The sequence below is a fragment of the Tiliqua scincoides genome, chromosome 9 (assembly GCF_035046505.1).
Source record: "Tiliqua scincoides isolate rTilSci1 chromosome 9, rTilSci1.hap2, whole genome shotgun sequence".
Lineage (NCBI taxonomy): Eukaryota > Metazoa > Chordata > Lepidosauria > Squamata > Scincidae > Tiliqua > Tiliqua scincoides.
This window is the reverse complement of record NC_089829.1, coordinates 917,501-937,788: the sequence shown is the minus strand read 5'-3', so window position 1 is coordinate 937,788 and position 20,288 is coordinate 917,501. Positions and strand designations below refer to the sequence as shown.

The 20,288-nt window shown below is 50.0% G+C and overlaps 1 protein-coding gene across 2 annotated transcripts in view; it reads left to right on the top strand.

Moving 5' to 3' along the window:
* Positions 1–20,288, top strand: part of PAX7 (paired box 7) — a 119,976-nt gene that overhangs the window by 43,559 nt on the left and 56,129 nt on the right. For both annotated transcript variants that reach the window (XM_066636957.1, XM_066636956.1), the window contains exon 5: positions 19,091–19,290. In XM_066636957.1, coding sequence (XP_066493054.1) covers positions 19,091–19,290 — 200 coding nt within the window. The remainder of the gene's footprint in view (positions 1–19,090; positions 19,291–20,288) is intronic.

Sequence of the window (20,288 nt, the reverse complement as noted above, 5' to 3'; positions counted from 1 at the left end):
GAGGTGTGTAGCTGCACGTGGTGGGAAAGCCCCTGTGTGTGCTGCTGAGTTTGTTGGAGAAAGAACAGCAGGACCTGCTTGTGCTAGAGGATCCTCATATGAGCAGCCCAGGAGGAGAGAGGCCTTCTTGGACAGGAGTCCCAGGGTGGGTCATTCCTCCCAGTTGATTGGAAGGCCATGTGTCCCTCCTCACACCTCCTGAGGGGGTGCTTCTTTCGACTGCTGGTTGGAGAGTCAACCAGTGGCCATAAACATCAAGTGGCAGGGAGGGGGAGGGGGAGGAAGAGGAGAAGATGAAGCAAGCTGGCCAGGCACCCCCTCTTCCTCCTCCTCCACTGTAGAACAGTAGCTATTTCATGGCTGACTAAAGTTGAGCGTTCCTCCAGGGAGATCTTTGACATATGACCCTCGTAACCTGTACTTAGCACATTCAAAAGGGACAAGAACCCCTGAGAGATGACCTTAGCAAGGGCTCAATTGCCGGGGCAAAGGGAGGCTATATATATTTTAAAGGCATGTAGGGGAGGGAGGGGGAGGAGGAAGGCGACTGAATGTAAAACCAGGAGAGTTCCCAGCTAGGGGCTCTGCAGCTCCAATTAACTTGCCCAGTGGTGTCCAGAATGGCATTGAACAGGCTGCCTTAGCACATCATCCTGGGTCAAAGGGAGCCTGGGCTTATGGCGGCGCCAATATGCCGCTGCAAGGCACAATATGTGGACCACAGAGGTGCTGTTGGGAACCTGATGGGGAGGGGCTGCGACTGGGGCCCTGCCACCATAGATACGAAGGAAACTGCCCTCTACCGAGAGAGGCCCTCAGGCACCCAACCCGTGTTGCCTCCGCTGCCTGGCAGATTCCACCCCCCCCCCCCGTGTTTTCAAACGGGACTTCCCTAACCAGAGATTGAACCTGGGACCTTCTGCAAGCCAAAAGGGGTTCTCGCACTTGGCTCTGGCTGCCCCCTACCCTTCCCTGCCGCCACGTCCTGATGTTTCCTGGGGACCGCTCTGCCCCTCTTTCCCCTTGCTTGAGGAGTCTGTGACTCTTGTGACATCAGCTGCCTTTGGTCCACACCCTCCCTTCAGACATATTGGCAGTCAATGCAGACCTTGCCAAAGAAGTTCATTGAATTATTGACTGGGGGGGGGGGGGGAAGAGTCATTGCCTGCCTGCGACAAGCTGTCCAGGGCAACTTGCAATCAGAAGCATTTTTAAAAAACAAATTCTAAGTAAGAGCAACATAAATGAAAACCATCAATCACTAAAGTTCACACTGCAGTCCTGGATTTGCCAGCAGCAAAACACGGTTTTAACCCGTGCCACGGGCAAGAGCGAATGCAGAAAATAACAGGCTGAATCACGTCAGCATCTCCAGGTTGTCTGGAAAAGGAGCCACCACTGTCGGAAGCCTAGCCGTTTCCTAGGCAGTTCTGAGCTGGAGGGACAATAGATGGCAGCTGGATTTGCTCATTCAGTGAATTGCCACATACTCGTCATGAACTGGTGGAACTCAAGGCTGCAGGATCATTGATGGGCACGTCCTTAGAAGACTGTCTTTTAAAAGGATTAGACAACCTCCAGGTAGACAGAATGTGGAGTCTCCATGTTCAGAAGCAGTGTAGCTCTGAGGACCAGAAGCAATAAGGACGCCCCATAGTGGCTGTAACCTACCAGTGGCATCTAGTTGACCATGGTTGAAAATGGGCCTGGATGGATGTTTGCCCCGATGCAGCAGGGCAACTGATGATTGCCTTAGCCTAACCTTGGCCCTCCCAATTCATGCTCTTCCTGGGGCTGGACCTTGAGCCATCAGAGGGAGGAAGAAAAAGAGAGCATACCAACAGGCTTCTATTGACTCTGACCACGGGTCTATCCAGCCCAGGTTTGTCTCCTCTGCTTGGTGGTGCCTTTCCCAGGCACTGGGCAGAGAAAGGGGTCTTTCCCGGGACGGCTACACAGTGCCCTTATTTGAGATGCGGATTCAGGTCCCCATCGAGCCTGAGATGCAGCTTAGCACTTGTTGAGAGGCTTCCCCTTATTCAGGGGACACCCACAGCAGCTCTCCCCTCATCCTCGCCCTCTCCCTTGACCTTCAGCTGGTCAGTTTTAGAGAAGTTTTTTGTCTTAAGTCAGGATCTAAAATGGCTTCTCCCCACACACCTCCCTTTGTCCCAACTCCCTGCCCAAAATGTTGTAAACAATCTTGACTCAAATACCGGCCTGGAATCTGGTATCCCCTGGTGTCCCACCTCGCTCCAGGGCCTTCGGGGAGAGGCTGCTGCCCCCAGCCAGGTCTCTCCAGCTTCAGTGTGGAGATCAACCCTGTGTTACTTCAATTAATTAACTCCAAAGACGAAGCCTTTTGAGGTCTTGCCTCTGTTTCCATGGAGGAGGGGTCTTTGGACTGCAATGTTCCTTACTCTCCTTGAATGTGGGGGAGCAGGGACCCCAGGGCAGAATTAAGTGGTGCTCTTTCCTTGTTTTCTGCTCCTATTTATATCTTGTGTGTTCCTTCCTCTTTCTTTTTAACTCCTGCAGCATTAAAAACTCCACTGGGGGTGAGGCAAAGAAGGGGGGGGGGGTATCTCTTTCTGCATTCAGCCCTGAAATCAAAGCACATTCTCATCTCCAGGAGGAGAGCAGACTTCGCTTCATCGCTTTGGGTGTCTTTTATATATAGACACAGAATAACTTTAGCAAAGTGATGGGGTTTTTTTTTTGTTTCCTGTTTGTTTGTTTTTTTAAGTTTTTCAGGTTAAATATATAAGTAAACTTGGCTTCATATGTTTGTAAGAGAGCCACAGAGTGCTCCAGGCAAAATGAAAGTCAACAAAAGAAAAAGTTTTGGAGAATTTCACAGCCCCGTCAGAGTTTCAGAATGTTGTCCTTCTGTTTGCGCGGCTTGGCGTTTCTCCAGTTTGAGGACACTGTGCCTCGTTGAATGGTGGGCCTGTAGAAAGACTTGGAGGGTGGCCCCAGAAGCCGCTTCTCTCCACCAAAATGCGAGGCTGCCGGTCTGAAAGAGACCGTGATTGCTCTCTGTTTGCAGACAGATGCAGATGAAGGGCTTTCTGTGGTCTCCACAATTTCAAGCAAGGTCCTTCCCTAGACATGCAGCTGGGGCTGAGACTGGAAATTTCTGCCTGCAAATTGTGGGGCCCTGCCACTGAACTGTGAAGCCTCCGCAAATTGAATTCCCTCCTACTGACTCAGCCCAGGCTGAGTATTCTGCACACCGCTGGACAGGAGATCTCTTGGGCACCAGGTGGAGGTCTTTCCCCCTATGCTTGGAGATGCCACCAGGGACCAAATCTGGGGTAGTCTCCATGTCAAGCAGGGAATCTACCACTGATGGAGTCTCTCTCCTTACTGCAATTTGGCCTTCCTATGGCTCTCTCTGTGCTGGGGAGAGGCTACAGCTCTGTGAAGGAGCCCCTGCTTTGTACCCAGAAAACCCATCCTTGGCAGTTGGGGCTGGGAAAGATCCTGCCTTGGAACCTCGGAGAACTGCTGCCAGCCAGTGCCCAGCATGCTTGACAAGCTCCTGCAAACCACCTGGAATCTAAGTACAGAACTAGTTCTGGCTTCTGCCTACCTTGGATGAGAAGACCACAGAAGGGAATGTGTGCACCTCCTTGTGTGTGCAGGTCATGGTTTTAGGGGTTCTTGTAAGAATGTTTTGGTCATCCTTGCCTCCCCCTCTCACTTCAGACTTGCCTGAAGTGACCATTTCAGTCACACAAGCTGGGACCTGAGACTGGTTTGAGAAGCTGCGCTGTGCCAGGTCTGCATGTTGATTTCCGCAGGGCCTTTCTGAGACCAAACAGCAAAGTCTGGAGTGTTGTTTAATGGGGAGTGGAATGGAGGGTGTCTTTAAAAGTGGGAGGGGGGTGTCCTATTTATTGGTTAAGCCACCTGGTTCTCTCTTCCCATCAGGCTCCACTTAAGCTGATGTACCTTTAAGTGAGGCAGGAGGCACTTTTGCGGAGGGGACCCTTGAAACGCTTCAGAAATGGAAATGTTGACCAGTTGTTTATAATTTTCTACCCTGCCAGTAACCTGAACCTGATGGCGTCAGCAAAGGTTCTGAGCCCCTGTATGTTTCCCAGCTCCCAAAAAAAGATTGGAGCGGGTCCAGAACTCTTGGAAGCGAAAGATTAAAAAGGAAAGCTGAAAGGAGCTGGAGAGGGGATTTCTCTGATCAAATGAGACCTTTCTCTGGGTCTCCCTTTCACCGTTTGGAAAGACTGCCCTTCCTTGTTCTCTGACATCAATGGGCGCGTGAGACTGTCTGCCCCACAAATGTACAAATAATTACATTTGCATGGAGCCATTGAAAAAGGCAGGAACTGAATGAAAGAGTCAGGCTGGAGCAGTCAAATCATGGTGTGGAGAGAGTGTGCAACTGTCTTGCCTTGGGTAGAAGACCCTCATTTTATTATTTTTAAAATAGATTTAATTTCATGGTCTCTTGGTCTTTGCCTCTTTGTTACTGAACACTGTCCTTATGCAGATCCAGACCCCAAGAACTCTGTTGGACTCCTAAAGTACTTACCACTCAGCTGCAAACTTGGCCAAACTTCTTACAAACTTGGCCAAATTTTTCCACTCCTTCACAGAGCTCATATCTAAGGTCTTGCAAGAAGTTGATTGCAAATGGCCTTCTGTCGGTTCTGCACACCATGAGTAGCTTTAAATCCATGTAGAGTATGCTTTGGAGATGGATAGAGACATATACTCTCTGTTTGTCTTGAGCAGAACAAAGACTGGCTAGATAACCAGTGGTCTATGCTCTGTTGCTGGGAGCTTGGAAGTCCAGTGCTCAACGACACGTTGAATCTGGGCACAAGAGCCAGAATTCCTCCATTTTTCCTGTGAGGTGGCAGCCCTGCTTCCCAGGTATTGTTCACTTTTGCATATGACAGGTTGATTGGCTATGTGGCTGCATAGCTGTTGTCCTATGACCCTTCAACTATTTGCATGGAGAGAAAGGACTTGTGGGAGACTTTGTACAGACAAGTTCCTAAGAAAATGAGCTGTGAACTAGGAAGTTCCCAGTTTAAGTCTCAACTTTGTTGTGCATTTGTCAAGTGGCCTCAAGCAAGCTGCTTTCTTGGCCGGGACTTTGCAGAATGATAGTGGCATTACTGACCTCAACATCTTAGGGCTGTTGTGTGGGTTCTTGTGATTCTGACTGAAGCGTGAAGTGTTGAGGATGTGTGTGTTGAGGACATGTGTCGTTGCCTTCTAATAAGTTTGATCTATGAGCATAAGTTTTCTCCTAGGCTTCAGCATGCCATGTTTAACCTGCCATGTTTTACTGTCACAAGATATGTGATAGCCAGGAGCTTTAAACAGGTGAGATGTGTGGAGGAGAAGTCGAAAAAAGGCCACCAGGATGATAAATGGAACCTCCATGTTTGGAGTAGCAGGTGCTGGGGGTGACTGAGAGATGGCCCTTTCTCTGCTTGAATACTGTTGCACCCAGGCACTCACCTTGGTCTGGCCTCCATGCTCAGAAGTGACCTGCATTCAAATACTAGCAGGGTTATTGCTTTGACGACCTGCTTGTGGGCTTCCTGGAGTATCTAGCAGGCCACTGTTGGAGACAGGGGGCTGGACTGGCTAGACCAATGGTGTAAACTAGGAGGGTTCTTCTAATCTTGTATATAAAGACGTATGCACAGCTATTATGTAGGTTAGCTAAGTGAAACCTCCAGTTTCAGGGGCAGTTTATCCACGAATACCAGGTGTTAGGGAAAGAGGAGAGGTATCGTTTTCAAACTCTGCTTCCTTGGAGGTCTATGGATAGGGCTGGGAACAGAATAAACAGCCCAGCCTTGGAGTGGTCTACCCGGAGTATCCTGGGCCCTCCACTGAAGGGCCGCCTCATAATCTGACGAGCTGCCCTTTCTTTCTCTCTCCGCCCCCTTCCATTCTGGCAAACTTTTAACATGGCGCAAGCTTGCCGCGGAGTGTCAGCGTGACTTAATATGTAGCACTAATTAAGAAATAAGTCTCTTGGCCGGTTGCACAGCAATCATTTAGCCGAGTTTACTAACCATGCTCGGCTGCCTCAAAAATCGCCATTAGCCCACGCTACTTATGGGCAGAAAATTTCTTGTTTTCTGCTTTTCATCGGCCTCACCCTGGAATCTTGGCTTTGCTTTATTTATAAATTTGCTTGCAAACAATAGCCATAAACCCGTTCCCAGAGTGTTGCAAATCAGAAATTTGTCGACGTTTTTCTCTGCCACCTTCCAGGGGCGAGGCTTCTTTTCTGCTTGGGAACGGTGGTGTCCATCGCCAGCTGGGAAAAGGGGCTGGGGGTTTCACGCAGGAGATTGATTGGGGCGGGGGGGGGGAGAGACGGAAGGCTCTGGCATGAAAAGATGGTTTGTGGCCCGGGGAGACTGCTTTTGTGAGGAGCGGCTAAATCGGACCTTCTGAACCTTCTGAGTGCGGCTGTGATGGTCTGGCAGAGGGGAAGAGACACACTCTGGTGCTGGGCTCTTCTGCGCAACCTCAGGCAAAGGAGAAGGCGCAAAGGCATTTTTTGGACGCCTTCCCAGTTCCTTTTTGTATTAAAATTTAAGACAATAAAATTTAAGACAGACACCTGCTCAAATACGCCCTGATTTGACCTGGGCAGGCCCTCTTTCTCTGTATATATAGGTCTTCCCCTATATATACAGCAAGTCCTCACTTAAAGTCGTTTCATTCAACACTGTTTCATTTTAAAGTTGATCAGTGGTTCTCAATCTTCTGAATGCATCCTCTGCAGCTGCATATTGTAGGGCTGTCACAAGCTGGGCCAAGGACCCATTTCCTTGGCCCTGCAGTGCCAAGGTGTGACAATGCTTTGCAGCAGGATGACCAGTTGAGAGAGTGTTATTGAGCCTACCTATGGCAAAACTGGCTTTAGTATAAGTCATTTCACTTAAAGTGGTAGTTTCCAAGAACCTATCCATAATTTTAAATGACGACTTGCTATCTATGTATACTTCAAAATGTTCCAGTCCCTGTCCATAGTTGAACTCTTCCCCTCAGTCTGGGACAATCCCAACATTCTCCGGGTCCCTGGGAAAGTATCCGGCAACCTGCATCTGTTGAACTGGGCTGCAGTATACAAAACAAACAGCTTAGCCTTGAGGGTGCCATCAGCCAGTTTGCAGCTGCCCCACTAACCTGGTAAAAGATTCTCCTGATTTGGAGAGTTGAAAATGCTTTTTAGAACCTTGTTAGTTGCACATGAGGATCCTGGATATTCCATCCCCTCCTCTTGAGCTTCTGAGCCGTGATGGTGGGGGGCTGCTTGCAGCTGGTCTCTCATGTGCCCGCACCTCATGCTCAGGCACCAAGTGCAAATGTCCTTCTTCCCTTCCACTCCCCTGCAGCCACTCAACTACAGCAAATGTGACTCTTCTCCAAAGAGCAGTTGATCAAAAGTTCTGAAGTTATTTTTCAGGGATGTCTTCCAGTCAGTTTACCCAAGTACTGTATCTAATTTTTAAAAACATATCTAATGTATCTTGCCTCCAAGAAACTAGAGCATCTGACCTCCTTTCCATCTCCCTTTCCTCTGAGCAAAAGCCAACCAGCTTGGGGTCTTTCAGTGAGCTTAATGACTTAGGGCCCAATCCTAACCAGTGCGCTTCAGCTCACGGCTGGCGCACACTGTCGCAAAAGTGCCGTAAGGGCAGGGAGGGGCATGCTGGGGGGAGGCGGGATCGGTGAATCAAAGCTGTCTGTCCAACATGGAGGCTTTGAATTCTACGCCGACCCTTGGGTCGTTGTAGAATTGAGTAGCCCCATTGTGGGGCTGCTCGCTTTACCTGGGGGAAGGGGGCAAAAGTTCCCTTCTCCTGCAGAGGTGGTGGTGGCTGCCTGGGGGCGTGGTGGATGCAGCGGCAGCCATTTTCAGCACAGCTGTAGCCCCGCGCGCCAGGCAACTCAGGATTGGGCTGAACGTGGGGAAGGGAGACTTGGGTGCTGCCACTGAGGTTGCTCACCTCCCTGCCTCTCCACATTGGCCACTGCATGACTCATCCTCTGCTTTCCTGAGGCCTCAAATTCCATCAGCAGCATCTCCTGTTAATAAGGATCTCAGGCAACTGGGTTGAGGAAGACCCATTGCTCAGAGATAGAACCCCTCCCTTGGACACAGAAGGCCCCAGGTTCAATCCCTGGCAATATCTCCAGATAGGACTTGGAAAAACACTTCTCTGTCTGGAACCCTGGAGAGACACCGCCAGTCAGTGTCCAGACCACACTGGCAAATGGAACAGACCTGATAAAGAGCTGTTTAAAAAAAACTCTGCACATGCTCTGAGACACAGTAATTTCAGATCTTCCAAAACGGGTTCCATGTCTGAACTCCAGGGCAAGTGTAAGCCATATTTCTTGTGAAACCCTAAGTCTTGTGAAGCCACTATAAAAAAGACTGCTGTAGAGGTAAGAACCGGCCCTTCCTGGCTGGTGAACCAAGTCTCCCTACCTGCTGGGAATAGTGAATGTTTGCCCTGCATCCTGGTGGGATAGCCAGCTGCCAGGAAGATCCTCACCCCACCTGGGTTCTATACAGCCTGCTGTTCCATCACCAGCCTGATGGTCTGTCAGGCTATAAAACGACAAGGCATCCCAAAGGTGTCTACAGTGGGTCACTTTCCACTTGCATTTTCACTGATTCTTTGAGTCTTTGCCTTGTGGATGCATCTCAGCAGCCCCAAGAACTTCAGAAGAACACTTCTGGGGACGTTCACTAATGCGCCAAGTCCAGCGCCCTGGTTCCCACGATGGTCATGGGAGCCCACGGGCAGGTGTGAAGATGATGGCCAGGGGAGCGGTTGAACCAATTGCTCCTAATTGGGCCATGCACCAGGGAAAAAAGAAAATGAATATTTTTACTAAATCATTTCACAGTCACTAAAACAACTGATTTTGTAATTATCTACTTTTCAAAGTTAATTGCACATTTTGTTGACTTGCAGGGACACATGTATGCCCTTTTATATTCAAGTGTGCTGCTTCTCCAGCATTTCCAGATCCATTTGGACCACTCACTTGCCTGCACTTTGTAAGCACACACGTAGATTGCTTTCCATTCTACCACAGAGATATCAAGTCTATAGAAAAGTTTATCTGAACCTCTCAGATTCTACAGGGTTGTGAATCTGGTGCTCTGCATAGAATGCTTCCAATCGGGCCCCACAGCTTCCAAGACATTGTTGTTGACACCCACCTTCCACCATTGTTCTTCCCCAGCGAGTGGAGAGTGCAGATACAGTGCACCTGAATCTGGAGGCTTTGTATGTCCACATGGCAGTGACTAGTCCTGCTCAGGCTCCCCCTCCAGTGTGCTCCGCTGTCTGTGGCCAGCCCTGTCCCTCCTGCCGCGCTGTGCCGACACAGCCACTTCTGCATTTTGACCCTTCGCTGCACAGTTCAGTTCTGCTACGTCTCATCGTCCAAGTCTCCTTTCCAGGATAAACAAGGCACGCACGAGCCAGCTGAGCTTCTGTTCTCCGCCTGCAGTTTGGCAGGTGTACAGCAAACTTACAAGGAGATATTGGCCAGGAAAGGTTAAAGACTGTGGGGCAGGAGGGGGTGCAAGGGAAAGGGAGGGAACCATTCCAAGAAAAATAATAGTGCAGTGTAAACTCTGGTGGCTGAGTCAGCCTTGTTGCTGGGAAAGCTTTGCGAGGAAATGTCAACAGACAGTATCCTTTGACAAGCTCCAGTTCCCCCCGTGTCTGTCACCTGCAAGAAGCAAGGCAGTGGCAGTGAAATAACGTTACAGCTGTTCATGCACTGGATGTATGAAGCTGCCTGTAGAATCAACCCCACTGGTCTGTCTAGCCCAGAGCAAGGCTTTGACTGGCAGCAGCAACCCAGAGCCTGGGAGCCAAGCAAAGCAAGGAGACAACAACTCCTGCTTTTAACAGTCGTTGCAGTGCAGTTCTCGGCATTTTTACTCAGGTGCAAGTTCCACTGTGTTCAGAGGAGCCTCTTCCCAGGAAGGGTTTTTCAGTTTGTACAGTAGGGTTTTTCAAACTGGGGCGTCACAACACCCCAGCCTGAAGGCCCTGGCCTCTGCCCCCTTAAGGGGCAGGGGCAGCAAGGAGGCAAGGGGGAGGCAGCGCTAAGGGGGCTGCAGGGGCTTGGCTGGACTTACCAGAGCCTCCTGCAGCCTCCTGGGGATGCACGGAGCCCTGTGCAACCCTCTGCAGAGCTCCCCAGGTCTTCAAAAGTAACAGCGCAGCGATCACGCTCCACTTCCAGTTTTGCGGAGCTGTAGCGCGATCGTTCCGCTTTCACTTTTGAAGACCTGGGGAGCGCTGCAGACGTTCACGCAGGGCTCCCTGCACCCCAGGGAGGTTGCAGGAGGCTCTGGTAAGTCCAGCCAAGCCCCTGCAGCCCCCTAAGCAACGCGATCCTGGGGATCACATTGCTGCCTCCCCCTGCAAGGACTTACTGCAGGGCTCAAACACCCTTGGAGTTTGAAAACCGCTGAAGTACAATATTGCAGCCTTACTGAATCCTTCCGATCCTTTTCCTTTGACATCTCCTGCTCCTCCCTGCAGGTCTGTCTCAGACACCACTGAATCTCTGAACCAAGGAGTCGACCAGGGCAGGCCAAGTGAATTTTCTCTGTAGCCTGCCTGCTCATTGGTCCGTTTTGAATTAAGGCAGTCTTAAGGACCCACTTTTTAGAATGACGATCTGTCTGGGACCCACCGGAAGTGATGCCATGGCTGGAAGTGACATCATCAAACAAATTAAAATAATAATTATAAATAATTAAATTAAAGAAAAACAAATAATTAAATGAGAAGCCAGCCCTGTTCCACCAACTGAATTTTGTCTGTCGCCTGCTTGTAATAACTCCCCCCCCCCCAAAAAAAAAATCAGTAAGATTTTCAGCCCTACCCAGTGCCCAGTTCAATTTAAGTTCTTTTATTTAAGCCATGTCACCATCAGGACCCACCTAAAATAGAAAACATTCACCTTACCAGCTCAAGCTTCTGTTTCATTCTTTTTATTGGGAGGGGGCTGCCTTCTGGAGCATTTCTTGAGCTCCACATTCATCAGTTCTGGACCATTCTAAAAACAAGTAAAAATTCACCTTCCAGCTGAAGCCTCTGTTTTATTCTTGGGGGAGGGGGGTGCTGCCTTCTGGAGCATTTCCACTTTCATCAGATTGGGACCATGCAGCCAGGCCCAACTTGACCAGGAACCAAGGTACCAAGTTATCCTACTTGTGAGTAAACACGACCATGTGGCTTCCTTTTGCTTTCCATAGGGCTCAATACATTCTTCGGCTTGGAGGGAGGGACTTGCTTCTTGGGTATTTTCTGGGGGCTGCTTTCATTGGACAGGAACCATTCTGGTGTTGTTGGATTCCTCTCAGCCTGCCCTTTCCAACAGTCTAAGGCAAGTCCACCTACTCATGAGTAAATGCGCAATATGGCTTGGTTTCACTTTCCATAGGGCTCCATGCATTTTTGGGTTTCCAGTTTTTTGGCCATAACTTTTGATGGAATTGAGGTATTTCAATCCGGTTTTCTTGCATTGCATTCTGCTGGACATTCCACATCCAATGGTATATGGCATGACAGGGTTGCGCCTGACCTTCACAAAGTTAGTGCTGTTGGGTCATTTGTGGTGTCACCCCCCCAAGGCTGCTACGCAGGGCGGACCGCCCCCCCGCCCCTCGCTAGCTACGCCACTGAGTGTGGGGACAGGCACCCTTTAATCGCCTGCCTCCTGAGGTGATTGCCTCACTGAGCCCCTTTACAAGGAGATGTCTGGGCCCAGCCTGATGGCTTCCTGCTAAAGCTGAGGGGATTGTCAGTGCCTGGATGTGGGACCTCCTGGAAGCCACACAAACACCGATTTGAGATCCATGATACAAGAAAGTCAGGAGATCAATACAATGCATACAATAGTATCTTGCTTAACAGGAACTAGAATGGGTTGCTTGTGGTTGGCCCCCCGAGGGTCTGATCCGGTGGGAGGCAGTTTTTGGTACACCCAATCCTCTGCCCCAAACCCCCCTCAGTGATATATGATGGCCCAGCTCTTTTTTCCCCCAAGCCTCTATGACAGTGGTTGGCAACATTGTGATGAGAAGGGCTGGACGTTTAGCAGTGAAGTCATTGCCAAACTTCCTGACTGTGCGGCGCTCCATGTGGGCTGCACTGCCATAGGTTGCTGACCCCTGCTCTGTGGCCTCCATAACAACCTGGGGACGTCCTCTTCAGCTGGAAAGGCCTCCCCAAAATATCACTTTGAATCTGCGGTGTCCTATTTTCTAAAATATTTCTCCCTTTTTTTGCAATGCTTTCTCGGGTCCCCCAAATGGGCAGCTTTCTCCCAGCCAGCATTTTGCCAAAGGCTTGGCTCCATTGCTCAGGTGCCTTCTAAGCCTCCCCCATTTGATCCAGTATTAATTGTTACGGTGGTGTTGTGTGTTTCCATTAACAGTGCTTTGTTTAATTGATGTGGCAAGCTGCCTCTGGTCCCCCAGAGAAGGAGCAAAGCAGGGTAGACGTTCTTGTTGAGAATAATAATAAATAATATACTCAGTGAGACTTTATGGGGCTCTGGCTTTTACTTTCTTAGAGATAATCTAACAGCAGCACTTTCCCCTGTTTCTTGACCTCTGTATTCAGGATTCCTCCTCCTCCTTCTCCTCCATTTCTATCTCCTCCCCCCCCATAGCACCATTGCCACTCCCATTTGGAGTATCTTTTCCAGGCCGTTGAAGCTGCTCTTAATATTCAGACCATATCTTCTCCCTGAGCAGCGCCGCGGAGCTGACGTGCCAGGGTTTATTGATATCACTTTGGCCTGTCAGCTGCACATTCAGCCACTAACGACCCCCTAAGGTGCCCGTCCGGGCAGTTCTAAAGAGATCAGCACCAAAAAAATTGCCCTTTTTCTCGTTTTTGTCCAAGGTGAGACAATGCGGACGAGGGGGCTCTGGTGCGACGGATGACAGGGTGGAGAAAGCCCAACGACGACACAGGGATAGCACTCTTTTCACTCCTTGCCCCAATTCTTCTTTCTGTCACTTCCATTCTATTCTCCCTCTCTGTCGCTTTATTCTCCGAGATGAGAAGAGAAGACAGGCCGAGGAGTTCAATTGCAGGCAACTGTCGCCCAACTTGGGGGGAAGGAAGAAAGAAAGCCAGGCTGGCTTCTGAAGGCGCTGTTTGATGGCATCCAACCCTTGCCACTGGCCATTGCGGTGGGTGATGATTGAAGGGTGCCCTGGTGCGTGCGGCCCCTCGTCTCTCTCTGGTTGGCTCATTGTGGTCATGTGCTTCTTGGATGGCGGCCAGTTCATTTGGAAGCTGGGATGGTGGAGGTACAATGCAGAGGGCTGGACAGGGTAGAGCCACGACTAGTCACATCACAGCAGTGTGATGCAGCTGCAAAGAAGGCAAGTGCAATTTTATCCTGCATTAGTAGAACCATAACTTCTAAGTCAGAAGAAGCTGTGGTTCTGCTCTACTCTGCACTGGTCAGACCTCACCTGGAGTTCTGTGTCCAATTTTGGGCACCTCACTTTAAGAAAGACGCAGCCAAACTGGAGCAGGTTCAGAGGAGAGCGATGAGGATGATCAGAGAACTAAAGAACAAGCCCTGCGAGGAAAGGTTGAGAGAACTTGGTGCGTTCAGCCTGGAGGAGAGAAGGCTGAGAGGGGATAGGAGAGCTCTCTTCAAATACCTGAAGGGCTGTCCTATGAAAGAAGGAACAAATTTGTTCTCAGCTGCCTCTGCAAGTAGAATTAGATCCAATGGGTACAAACGTCAAGAGAAGAGATTCTGATTGGATATCAGGAAAAAATTCCTGATGGAAAGGGTGGTTCGGCAGTGGACCAGATTGCCGAGGGAGGTGGTGGACACTCCCTCGCTGGAGATCTTCAAGCAGAGGCTCAACAAGCACTGCTGGAGATGCTCTAAGAGGATTTCCTACTACAGGCCAGGGGTTGGACTAGACGACCTTTCAGGACCCTTCCAACTCTATGATTCTATATACCAACAGGACAGCGGTCAGAGTTTGAGCAGACTGTCCACTTGAACTGTCCAGAGACAGCTGCGGACAGCAAATATTCACATCTGCAGTTCAATCTCACTGGAAAGAGTCACAAGAGTCAAGGGAAAGGAAGAGAAGGTCCCAAGGCAGGTTCCCACCATCTTCCTTCTGATGGAGCTCTGCCTGAAAACCTTGACAGATGGCTGCCACTCAGATGGTGGGGACAGATGCTGGGAGTAGTATCTTCATGTAGCTTGGCAAAGGTGCAGAAAATGACAGTCTTTCAAGCTCTTTGCTTTGCAAACAAATGACGGAGTGGCAAACAAGATACAGAGGTTCATAGAATTATGAAGAAAATGATGATGGGGGAGAGAAAAGCTCGTGCTCATAATTTTAGATGTTGAGGTCATCCAAGGACATTATTTGAATGTAGGTCCAGGTGGGCAGAAGACAGTCCTCCTTTACACAGCAAAGAACCTGTGGAATTGACCCCAAAATGTGGTGATGGTCACTGGCTTTAGAAAGTGATTAGGCAAAGGAGGAGGTGAGGTCTGCCAATAGCTCTTCATCATGGTGGACCTCCAGGCTCGAATGCCTCGTGTCTGGATGCTGGGTGCTAGGGGGCAGCAGGGAGAGAGGGATATTTCCCTTTGTGCCCTCCTTGTGGGTTTCTCAGAGGCACCAGACTTGGCCAGTGTTGAAAACAGGGTGCTGGACTAGATGGACCTGATCCAGCAGGGCTCTGCTGCTAATCTAGTGTGGAATGCCTTCACCATAGCATAGACTCTTGCGGCAGATGGCTACCGTCTGTGCCAGAATAAAGAATTGAAGGGAGATGGAAGGGCACAGAGATGTGGGGTGAGGAAGCAACAACAGAGAAAGGTCATAATGGTTGTGACTTGAGGCCTGCATTCATCCCTTGCTGTTCTGGCTAGCAAGAAGAGCCCTTTTGGATCCAATCAAGGTTCCATCTGGCCAAGAATCTTCCTTACAGCAGTGCCCAGCCACAAGCATTCCAGAAGCTCATAGGCAGACCTGGAACAGCCTCCAATCTTGTTGCTCCCTAGTGGTAGACTGCCCCTGAGCCTGGAGGCTCAGTATGGCCACACTGCCATGACCAACCCAGCCTCCTTTTTTAACGCCACCTTTGATAGGGTCCCTGCTTTACATGCCAGAGGTCTCAGTTTCAGTCCCTGGCAGCACCACCAAGTCGGATTGGGAAAGACCCTCATCTGAAATTCCATAGAACCTCCATGCTTCAGTTAGCCACTCTTGAGACCCAGCAGTAGCCAGCTTCATATGGTTTGGGGGATATGTAGGAACCCATTAAAAAATTGTCTTCCAGAAACTCATTTGGCTTCTTTTGAAAATTATTCAATGCTTATCTTGAAAGGAACCGCAAAAATTCAATGGAAATTCAAATCCAGTTTCTTGAAATAGTGGTGCTATTCTGAATGTGTTCATAGCTAGTAGCTGTTATGCTCTCCCCCCCCCAGTGAAATGCCCAAGTTGCAAACTCCCTAACAGGCATTGCCTCCAAATCCAGTTTGGTTACAGCTGACCAGTTTGGTGTTTGAACAGAAAGAGAGAAAACCTCTCCAAAAGCCCTACCACCCCTAATGCGTTCCGAACACACCGGTCCCCAGCTGAGCTGTAAATCGCTTTTTCATTTTCCTGCCCCAGCCGCCTGCTCTGCTTGGTATTCTCAGGCCGCCCTGTCAACGCTGGCTCTCATTCTACTCAGGCCGAATTACTAGATTAAAACGCATATCAACGATTACGCGATTGGTTTTTCTGCTCGTGGCTTCACGCCGCCAAACCTTAAACTATGTTAAACTCTAATCAAAACTGGATGAGGGTTTTTTTGGGGTGTGTGCGTGTGTATGGAATGACAGGTTGGGAAAGGAGACACCGAAATGAATTGCAGATAGAGGTGATTGGTTCTCTGTGGGCTAGACTTGGGGCAGGCGGGAGAAAGGGGGAGAGACTTGACGCTGTGCCTGGTGTCATTTCTCAGTCTTGTGCTTGACAGTTAAGGAAGCTCATGTGGGGGCCTTAAACCCTTGCTTCTGCAGAAGCCTCATTTCATTCAGACACATCTCCTCTTTCTTGGTTAAGGCTCACCACTCCATCAGGCTGCCTCAAAGGAAAATGACTTGGGGAGGGACTGGTGTCCTTTTACCAAAAGACAACCAAGCAACACTGTTATTTTTGGCTCCCTCCACTCTTCCAACAAATTCAGGCGGCCCAGTTTGCAACTGGACAGGTTTGACCGCCTCTCCGTTCCATCCCTTTCACTGACACCAGACAAAGGGACATCTGTTTGTCAGTTGTGTGGTGTATCTCAAAAATGGAGGAGGAACTGGTGGGAGGGGGTTGCATCCAATTTTTTGAAAAAGTAAATAAACAGCAAGGTAGTTTTATTTATCCTTTTGGAGGAACTATCTGGTCCATCTGGGACACAGGAAAATGCAGAACTTGAAATGAATTAAAGCTATGTCAGAAATCTGCAATGGAAACACCACCTGTTTGTACAGGTGGTCAATATTGGTTTTAGATATCTCATTGTTCCAGCCTCTTCAGTCCTTAGGAAGGTTACTGGCTGTGAGAGGTGCTGTCCATTTTGGGAGGGGTTCAGCTTTTGTTCTAGATGGGAGTGTCTTGTATGTCTGAGGCCTGCATTGTGATGGGAGAAGAACTAGAGCCCATTCTGTTCCAACCAAAACCTTGGCACACTATTCTCGTCTTCAGGGCATAAAAGTTCCCCTGCTGGATCAGACCAAAACTCCGCCTAGCCCAGTGTTTGGTTTCCAACAGTGACCAGAACCAGATCAGACCAGGCCCGACCAGGCCCGGACCAGACCAGACCAGACATCTCAGCCTTTCCCATTTGCTTGTCACTCAGCCATCGTCTTTGTTTGCAGCCACTGCTAGCCTACTCTGCTCAGCAAATGAGTCTGAGCCTTTTTGAGAAGGATGTGCTTCAGCTGCAATCTTATTTGTGCTGACACAATGGCAGAATGGAGCCTCCCTGCTTATGAGCAGTCTACCTCTGGTTTCCAGGAGCAAGTGGTGGAAGAAGGCCATTGCCTTTAATGTCCTGCCTGTTGGCTTCCCAGAGAAAGAGGGCGCTGGTTCAGATAAGCCTTTGTCCTGGTCCAGCAAGCACCTCTTAAGGAAGTGGCCTCACCTGAGCAGGGCAGCAGCCTAGGACGGCTCCATGGAGCCCCTGGCCATTGTCCTGCGGAGCCACGGCCATGTCTGCAGATCTCTCTCACGCAGTGCAAAGAGCTCCGTCTCCCTTCTGCACACAGACAGTCCCTGGCAGGAGTCTGGCCTGAGAAGCGGAGACAGGACATCTTCAGGAGTGAGGAGCACATTCACCTGGCTGGGCTCCTTTTCTGCTGCGCTGCTCAGCACAAGGGCCCTTGGCGAGCTCTCCACCAGCCCTCGATTTGTTTTGTTAAGACTGTCCAGATGGGGCTATGAGGAAGAGAGAGAGATGCTGAAGAGTGGGAGGAAGAGGAAGGGAAATCAGCTTCTTGGAGGGCGATGGGTCTGCGTTTCCCTCCCCCTCTGGAGAGGCAGGCAATCCGATCTCCGCGTTAATGAATGCGCCTCCATGTCTGATCTGGACGGTGAATCCTTCCAGGCGTCTCGGAGGTGCTTGAGGAAGAGACAGCAGGGCCTCGGTGTTCCTCAAGGGCTCGAGTAGAGCCTGGAAGGTCTCACTGTGGCCAATTTCTCCCTAATCCTGTTGATTAATTTAACTGTAATGCCCAGGAGCCTCCCTGGAGCGATGGCGGGAAGGAAGGAAGGAAGCACCAGACCAGGGAGGGAAGAAGGCAGCTCTGGTCCTTTCTGTTCCTGGCAACACAACTTGCCCTATTCCCAGGTTGGATTCTGGGGAAATCAGGCAGGCTGAAACTTGCCACTTTCAGCTTGGATGGACAAAGTAGCCCTTCTGGGTGGCTCCAGTGTCCACTGAGCTCAGCAACACTGACAAATGTGTCTGTGCAAACCTTGTAACACTTTCTGAATGCACACAGTGCTTGCAGGGGCATCGTTTAGGGAAGGCAACTGCCCTGTGAGGTAGGTCAGTGTCCCCATTTGCAGATGGGGAGAGACACTGAGAGGCAGCAGCTCACAGGCTAATCTTGGGCCATTTGGGGAAGGCCCTTTTGGGTTCTTCCCCTTTTCTGTTGAGCTCCGTCCCTTCACCACATGGTGACATCAGATGAGTGTCTTCCATAAACCCGGGACCTCTGGGTGTGATGCCTCTGTTTTACCCTGAGCTTGGATGGGTCCACCAGCGGACCATACTTCTAGTGGATAACCGTGTGCTGGAATTCTGCCTAGAATGGTGGATCTTGTTCCAGCAAGATTGGCTCTGCCTTAACCATTAGGTGACTCTTCGCATTTTTGCTTGGTGAATATGAACTGATTTGATTGGGATTTGAGCAGTGAAGGGAGGAGTGGGCCACCCACGACTGAAGTCCAGCTACCAGCTTTAGGAAATGGCTTGATTGCATTAGCCAGAAGTATGAGGAAGACGGTAGGCAGGACACTCAGGTGAGAACTCTTTGTGCTGAAAGCAGTGAACAAATATTTTTAAGTACAACAGATACTTGATTTTATTTTTAAACTATCTGGCATAGATAGGAATATGAGCATGAATTAAATTAAAAACAAAAAAGGGAGGGAGGTATGAATCCTTGTAGGAGAATTTTGGCAATCTGGGGATCAAAAGTCAAGGACAGGAGGCCAGGTCAAAGCCAGTAAGGCCAGGCCAGACTACGCCTGGAAGCTTTTGTAGTTCCACCAAGTCAATGGAGGCCAATGGAAGCAGACTGGTGCAGAGTTAGACCACTGGCCCTCCTCCCTCAGTAGTGGGTGTAGTCACCTTGGGAACGTTTCAATATGTAGCTCTGAGCTTTGCTGCCAGGAGCAGTAGACCACCGGCTCTGTTCTCTGCAGCTACGCAAGGTGTATTTTTCCCAGTCTTGGCTGCCTTGTTTCATTTCTGTCCTTCTCTCTCCTTACCAGGCAACAGACTGGATGAAGGCTCTGACGTTGAGTCTGAACCGGACTTGCCCCTGAAACGGAAGCAGCGCCGCAGCCGGACCACCTTCACAGCAGAGCAGCTGGAGGAGCTGGAAAAGGCCTTTGAGAGGACCCATTACCCAGACATCTACACCCGAGAAGAGCTCGCTCAGAGGACCAAACTTACCGAAGCTCGAGTCCAGGTGAGAAAGGGGAGTGCAGGGGACAACTGGAAGTGCTCGGGACACATCAGCACTCTGGAGCTGCTGGTCCTCACCAGAAGGCTTGGGGGGAAGGGACTGGTCAGAAAAGCAAGAGAGATTTTTGTGCTGGACTCTGCTGCAGCCCCCTCCCAAAACATGGACTCCATGGTCAAGGGCCAGCAATCCTGATTGTTACTAGTCCTCAAGATGCTGCCCCAAGGATTAATGGGGCTATTCAGGGAAGAATGCTTTGAACCCTGGAACGTGTTCGTGAGGACGCTTGACTGGGTGCTATAGAAGGTGACGCTTCTTGTGGCATCAGCCTGGGGAAAGAAGTTGCACCTGTTGACTTCAGGGGGCGTGTTTTATTTCCACTGCGCTGTATATATTTCTGTGAGAGCTTTTCCCTTGCTTTTTGGCAAATCTACAAAGAATTGTAAAAACAGAGGATTTGGAAGCAGAAGGCAGAAGGGAGGGGGAGCTATACATGAGGCCTGTGCTATTTAATAGTCCTTCAGGGACTTCCAGAAATGGAGTTATACATCTTTCTGATAAACCCTGGATCATCAGTGTATGCAAACATGCAGGGGGAGGATAAGAAGTGTGAACAGATCCGTGGGCATGACAGCGTCCTTGGGGAAGAGGGGAGTAGGAGGAGGATTCCAGAGGGGATGTGGGTAGGCTGGTTGGACGCACTGGAAATCCCAGCAATTTTCCTCAAGGGGGTGGGCTGGGTCATTGGGTCTGAAGTGGCCATAGCTGCATGGTGGAGTCTTCTGTTCAGCCCTGGCATCTTCGGTGAAAGGAGCAGGCCAAAGGTGATGAGAAGGACCCTCTCCAGGCCTGAGAAATTGGGAATTGCAGCTGGTCATGGCACACATCAGTGAGCCAGGCTCTCCACAAGGCAACTTCATTTGGGGAAGGGCTGTGGGTCAGTTGTGGGAGGGCTTTTGTCCCAGTGGGAGGGCACAAGCTTTCCATATAGAAGGCCTCAGCTC